This window comes from Amblyomma mixtum, chromosome 5, assembly GCF_055824585.1.
Source record: "Amblyomma mixtum isolate Tamu chromosome 5, ASM5582458v1, whole genome shotgun sequence".
NCBI lineage: Eukaryota > Metazoa > Arthropoda > Arachnida > Ixodida > Ixodidae > Amblyomma > Amblyomma mixtum.
The window spans coordinates 200448814-200455741 of NC_143016.1; the positions used below are offsets into that span (position 1 = coordinate 200448814).

The 6928-nt window shown below is 46.5% G+C and overlaps 1 protein-coding gene across 1 annotated transcript; it reads left to right on the plus strand.

Moving 5' to 3' along the window:
* Positions 1 to 2484: 2484 nt before the first annotated feature.
* LOC149345422 (uncharacterized) lies at positions 2485 to 6928 on the plus strand. Its single transcript, XM_089546642.1, has 5 exons — positions 2485 to 4342; positions 4429 to 4575; positions 4681 to 4854; positions 4945 to 5142; positions 5833 to 6928. The coding sequence occupies exons 1-5, from the start codon at positions 2510 to 2512 to the stop codon at positions 6586 to 6588; spliced, it is 3108 nt and encodes a 1035-aa protein (XP_089402768.1). The 5' UTR covers positions 2485 to 2509; the 3' UTR covers positions 6589 to 6928.

Below are 6928 nucleotides of genomic sequence, written 5' to 3' on the forward strand. Positions count from 1 at the left end.
GCTAGGCTAGGCTAGGTTAGGTTAGGTTAGGTTAGGTTAGGTTAGGTTAGGTTAGGTTAGGTTAGGTTAGGTTAGGTTAGGTTAGGCTAGGCTAGGTTAGGTTAGGTTAGGTTAGGTTAGGTTAGGTTAGGTTAGGTTAGGTTAGGTTAGGTTAGGTTAGGTTAGGATAGGTTAGGTTAGGTTAGGTTAGGTTAGGTTAGGTTAGGTTAGGTTAGGTTAGGTTAGGGTAGGTTAGGGTAGGTTAGGTTAGGTTAGGTTAGGTTAGGTTAGGTTAGGTTAGGTTAGGCTAGGCTAGGCTAGGCTAGGCTAGGCTAGGCTAGGCTAGGCTAGGTCAGGTCAGGTCAGGTCAGGTCAGGTCAGGTCAGGTCAGGTCAGGTGAGGTGAGGTGAGGTGAGGTGAGGTGAGGTGAGGTTAGGTTAGGTTAGGTTAGGTTAGGTTAGGCTAGGCTAGGCTAGGCTAGGCTAGGATAGGTTAGGTTAGGCTAGGCTAGGCTAGGCTAGGCTAGGCTAGGCTAGGCTAGGCTAGGCTAGGCTAGGCTAGGCTAGGTTAGGTTAGGTTAGGCTAGGTTAGGTTAGGCTAGGCTAGGCTAGGCTAGGCTAGGCTAGGCTAGGCTAGGCTAGGCTAGGCTAGGTTAGGTTAGGCTAGGTTAGGTTAGGCTAGGTTAGGTTAGGCTAGGCTAGGCTAGGCTAGGCTAGGCTAGGCTAGGCTAGGCTAGGCTAGGTTAGGTTAGGTTAGGTTAGGTTAGGTTAGGTTAGGCTAGGTTACGTTCGGTTAGGTTAGGCTAGGTTAGGTTAGGTTAGTTTAGGTTAGGTTAGGTTAGTTTAGGTTAGGTTAGGTTAGGTTAGGTTAGGCAAGGTTAGGTTAGGTTAGGTTAGGTTAGGGTAGGCTAGGCTAGGTTAGGTTAGGTTAGGTTAGATTAGGTTAGGTTAGGTCACGTCAGGTCAGGTCAGGTCACGTCAGGTCAGGTTAGGTCAGGTCAGGTCAGGTCAGGTCACGTCAGGTCACGTCACGTCAGGTCAGGTCAGGTCAGGTCAGGTCAGGTTAGGTTAGCTTAGCTTAGCTTAGCTTAGGTTAGGTTAGGTTAGCTTAGGTTAGCTTAGGATAGGTTAGGTTAGGTTAGGCTAGGCTAGGCTAGGCTAGGTTAGGTTAGGTTAGGCTAGGCTAGGCTAGGCTAGGCTAGGCTAGGCTAGGCTAGGCTAGGCTAGGTTAGGTTAGGTTAGGTTAGGTTAGGTTAGGTTAGGCTAGGCTAGGCTAGGCTAGGCTAGGCTAGGCTAGGCTAGGTTAGGTTAGGTTAGGTTAGGTTAGGTTAGGTTAGGCTAGGCTAGGCTAGGCTAGGCTAGGCTAGGCTAGGCTAGGCTAGGCTAGGCTAGGCTAGGCTAGGTTAGGTTAGGCTAGGTTAGGCTAGGTTAGGTTAGGTTAGGTTAGGTTAGATTAGGTTAGGCTAGGTTACGTTAGGTTAGGTTAGGCTAGGTTAGGTTAGGTTAGGTTAGTTTAGGTTAGGTTAGGTTAGTTTAGGTTAGGTTAGGTTAGGTTAGGTTAGGCAAGGTTAGGTTAGGTTAGGTTAGGTTAGGGTAGGCTAGGTTAGGTTAGGTTAGGTTAGGTTAGGTTAGGTTAGGTTAGGTTAGGTTAGGTTAGGTTAGGTTAGGCTAGGCTAGGCTAGGCTAGGCTAGGCTAGGCTAGGCTAGGCTAGGCTAGGCTAGGCTAGGCTAGGCTAGGCTAGGCTAGGCTAGGCTAGGCTAGGCTAGGCTAGGCCAACGTTTCTAGATAAAGACAGTTGGAAAACTTGCTCCGGGTATGCGGCCCCTTTCTGTCGCCGATGTCATCTTAAAGAGATGCGAGCGCCATCTCTCGGGTGGTGGAAGTACCGCGTTTGTTTTCCCATGGCCTCCGTGACCAGCTCAAGCATCGGTACTTTGACATCGAGCTTGATCTCAGAGGCCACGATTTCTGCGCGAATGATTAACGTTGGCTCGTGCCTCGCATCGTCTGCGCCGGGGGCGGCCGCTTCTAGCCGCGCTCATTTACGAATTGCGATGTCCGCGTGCGCGTCTGGGGTACGTGAGTGCAGGATGCTCGAGGTTAAACGTTTGGCTGTAAATATCGGAAAAAAAGCGGAAGCCCTTCTTTCCGCGGTTTAGAGAAACATGACGTACCGCTTGCCTCCTCCTCGTAGTTTATGTGGATAATATTCCTCGGGTGGGTAATATCGCATCGCATTAAATATTTTTTCCTTGGCTGGTTTTAGCAGTGAAAATAACAGATTTTTTTATAGAGAATGTGATGCTTGCCGCCTCAAAGGTCCCGGCCAGGGATCTTTGCGTCGTCTGCAGCCGCTTGTCGCCGGCAGACGGCACGCGGTGATGCGGCGAATTTCACGTTGTGGCCCGCGGTCTCATGGATCCTGCCGCTTCTGTGTCGATATATAGTTTCTCTTGTGATGTGCATTTCCCACCGAATCCATGCTGCTACCCTATAGCGAAGTAAATGCTGCAAAGCGACACTTTAGAACATGCCGGCGTGTAGTGTACCGGGATGCCGAGCGGGATATGATTCGACAGAGTCAAATTCTCAGAAGCGGCATTTTTTCAAGCCTGCAAATGACCCTAAGGTGCTGAAAGCATGGACAGAAGCAATTCCGCGCAAGAACTTCAAGGTGACGTCCAAAACTTATGTGTGTGACCTCCATTTCCTGCCTGAGGACATCAACTCCTGCTTCCAACACGTCGTTAACGGTCAAACCGTTAGGATTCCTCGAGGTAGGTGGACACTGAAGAAGGGTGCGGTGCCATGTATTTTCACGAACAGACCGGCTCATCTCTCATGCAATACGACAAGGAAGTCACCCGAAGTTACATCAGTGGCTTCCGCCGATGTTTTCGCTTGTCAGAGCAAAAGAGGAGCAGAAGACGGCTTCGACGCTCCGGAGAGCGCCGAACATCTTGAGGTCGCCGCTGACAAACGGACGCTTGAAAATGTACCGTGGTTTTCTGTTCTGCAAAACACACCAACGTTTGAGACATGGTGCGTAAGAGCCTCAGCCGATGATGTTATTATCTACAAGCTGGAGGAGCGTGAAGGTGTTGTAGTAGTAGAGAAAGCTGTAGTTGTGCGAAACAACTTGTCTGTTGATGTCAGTGCACGAGGTGTGCTTGTGCCGGAAAGGAGCTACGTTGAAATTGCATCGAAAATTGCACTTGCAAGCCTGAATGACGTGACGACGTTTCTTCAGTACATTGACTTATTGAATGTTTGCACAGGTTGTGAAAGTGAGCTTTTCCCTAGCATTTCAACCTCAACGACCGCCTTGAAATCTGGTGGTGTATGGCACAGTAAGAAATGCATGGTTCTCTCTGAGCACACCTTGTGTACTCCATGCAAGAAAATGAAAAAAAATTTTGAGGACAGAGTGAAGCGCCTAGCAAGAAAGGGCATGAAGTCTCAACGCAAGGCGCGATGGGCAATCAAGAACCTAAGGAAAAGAGTCATTAGGGCAACTGCTTTTCGTGAAAAAGCGAAAAGGGAACTCGATGCTCTAAAGCACCGGCTCTCGCAGGTGTCACCAAATGTCTTGGAGAATGCACTAGAAAAGATACCTGATGCACAGCGGGAAGCCTTTCGCACAGCATTTCAAGCTGCAAAAGCAAAAACGCCTAAGGGAAGGCGCTATAGGTCAGAATGGCTCGTGACATGCATGCTCTTACGAATTTCAAGTCCGAGAGCGTACAAACTCATGGTAAAGATGAAGCTCCTGCCGCTGCCGACAACCACCCGGCTAAGACAGATCATGCGTGGGATGACCTGTGAGTTCGGGTTTAACAAGGTAGCTCTCGCCAGTGTCGGAGCGTTCATGAAGGACAGATCAGATGTCCAGCGCTGCGGAACATTAATACTGGACGAAATGAAGGTGCGGCAGGCTGTTGCTTTCAACAAGCACACTTATAAGATTGACGGCTTTGTGAATTACGGCGATGGCCACGATTCAACTATAACTGCTGACCACGCACTGGTTCTAATGTTCGTGCCCCTCTTCCACTCCTGGGTTCAGCCCATTGCGTGTTTTGCAACAAAACATGCCGCACCTGGGAAGGTGTTAGCAAGGCTCGTTCTGGAGGCCATTGTAGAACTTAGCAAGCACAATGCTGTTGTTGTTGCCGTTATAAGTGATGGAGCCAGCACGAACAAGGCCATGTGGTCCCAGTTTCGCATATCAGGCAAGCTGCATGTACCGAAGCACAAAGTGGACCATCCGACTGTACCTGGGCAGCACCTGTACTTCCTTTGTGATGTCCCGCACATTATAAAGTGCATCAGGAACCATCTTCTTCGTCATAAGTACGCAATGGTGAGCTAAAGATTCCTTTCAACAAACATATATGTTTTCGAAGAAGTATTTGTTGTCGATCTGCAAGTTTTTGCAAACAATTGCAGATCGGCGAGCACAAGATCAACTATGACCACTACCGGATACTACAGGAGGTTGATGGCAAACAGCAGCTACGCGTCGTGCCTAAACTGACTAGAGAGCATGTCAGCCCTGACAATATGAGAAAAATGAATGTCCGGCTGGCTGTTCAGGTAAGTAAAGGTGCTGAAGTGTGTGCCAAATTTACAGTCGAACTAGAACTCCTTGGCGCGGTTGCGACGCATATTAAAGCACTGTATTCATTGCTTTCTTTATAGTTATTAAGCCGCAGTACTGCAGTCGGGCTAAGGGTCTACCAGCATCTCAAGCAGCCTGGACTGGAAGATTGTGATGGCACTCGGGAGTTTACGCTCATGGTGAACAGTTTGTTTGATGCTTTAAACATAAAACTGCCTCAGTTTGGAATAACAAGCTCCTCGAAGGAAATGGAGGTAAGCACATATAAACGAAACATTTCGCAAATGCGTGCAAATTTTCTATAACATTGTTGACTGTTTTTTTCCTCCTGGTTCACATTCCAGGTCATCCAGAAGTTCCTTGATACACTAAATCTGACGGAAAGGAACCACATTTCTCAAGGAACTGTCATGTTTGCTTCGCAACCTACCACCGAATCGCTTCGTGTTACTCTTTCGTCAGTCCTAGACCTCACGAAAGATCTTTTATCTCAAGGAGCATCTTATGTACTTACCGGAAAGCTGAATCAGGATCCTTTAGAGGTAAGCAGTAAAAACGGCCGGAGCAATTTATTTATTTATTTATTTATTTAGAACATACTGCAGGCCTACAGTAGGCCCAAGCAGGAGGGGCGAATACATAATATATGCAAAAAAGAACAGGTTTAGCAAAATTGAAAAATGTTAAATACAAGTTGTAACACAAAATACAGCAATAAATACAAGGCTCAGATGCAAAATACAAAAAGTAAACGTAGAAATAAATGGCTCTCAAATTAAATGCTGTGAAGAAAACATAGAGTCAAAAGAATCAGCTCTGGTTAAGAGATCTGGCGGACACCTGTTCCACTCCTCAATGGTGCGTGGAAAAAATGAGTATTTAAAGGCGTTAATCCTAGCACTGTAAGGGGTTAATGATTGTGTATGATGATTTCGTGTTTGGCGCGTAGTGTTAGGTTTGAGGAAGGGGTCTGCATTCATAGACAGTTTATGGTTTTTTAGTAAACCATAAACTTCTTCTTCTTTCTTCTTTCTTTTACTAGTGGACTCTCATTAAGTTGAACTTAATTACTTACTTCGAACATGCAGAACACCCGAAAACCATATTGAAAATGGTCCCGTTTATTTAAACTGCATATATTTCGAAAATTTTCAATCTCCTTAGAGTTGGAATGAATCGACTTCATTGTACGTTTCAATTTAAAAAAGAAAGTCATGCATCTTATTTTTCAGAGGTTTTTTGGGCTGACCAGAAGCTACGGAGGTGATGAGGACCATCCCACTTTGACAAGCTTCACTCACATATACAGGCTGTTGAGTTTGTACGCACCGATAAGCGCCTGTGTTGGTAGCAATGTGATAGAAGAACACACATTCGTTCTGGCCACTGTTGAAGAGACGATGAAGGCTGGGAGAAAAGAACGGCTTGCATCACGTGAGCAGCTTCAGAAGACCATTGAGGGGAAGTTATCTGAAATCTGCGCATCCGCACAAGTTAGGGAAAGCGTCGCTCCCGATCACGGATATTACACACCATCAGCCCAGGATTGCGTCATATACTACTTGTGTGGTTACCTCGTAAAATCCTTCCTGAAATATGAGAAGTGTCAGGAGTGCATCAGTAGCATTCAGTCTTCAAATTCAGAATTCCCAGAGGCATTTCTCACTCTAGGGAGAGAATTCAAGCAGGGGAGCCTCAAGAAGCCATCATGGGAACTCTATAACATGTTCCGCGCAATTGAAATCAAGATCTCGCCTATGCTGCAAAAGAAGAGCCTCTGTTCAGACACTTTTTGGGCCCTCCTTGATTCGCTCAAAGACAGCGATGTGACTAGTGTTGGCTGCCCCTCTCACAGAGATAGCACAACTGCAGAGCTTTTGCATTCTTACATAGCACTACGCATGCATTTTGCCGCTAAAGATGCTTGCAAAAAGCTCAGCGCTTCCGAAGTTGTTGCATCTGCAAGAAAGAAAGCAAAACTGATGTGAAAAGTTGAAAGCTTTCCTTTATTGACTTTTCACTGAAAGTTGCGCGTCTGTAAATAAAACTTAGCGGAAGGATAAAAGCCACTAAATCTTGTTTCTTTCATTTTTTCTTGCGGCACGTGCACTTTTTTTTTCTTCAGCCACCTTCTCTGTTTAACTGTGTCGAGATGAAAATACAATTGTGCTGGTGGTTGCGGCATTTTCTTTCAATAAAGCGATCGGTATTGGGAGCACGGCAGCTTATCTTCTTGAAGCCGTTTGCAAACGCGTCTTTAACGAGTCCGGCTAATGTAACTGCTATAAATGCTACTAAACCGCCTTTTTTCATTACAAAAAATATCAA

What these genes read in the sequence shown, in the direction of transcription:
- LOC149345422 (XM_089546642.1), top strand. Translation starts at nt 2,510, where the DNA reads ATGCCGGCGTGTAGTGTACCGGGATGCCGAGCGGGATATGATTCGACA. An exon ending in TTCGTCATAAGTACGCAATG is followed by an intron (nt 4,343 to 4,428) that starts GTGAGCTAAAGA and finishes AAACAATTGCAG; the next exon opens with ATCGGCGAGCACAAGATCAA. An exon ending in TGAATCAGGATCCTTTAGAG is followed by an intron (nt 5,143 to 5,832) that starts GTAAGCAGTAAA and finishes CTTATTTTTCAG; the next exon opens with AGGTTTTTTGGGCTGACCAG.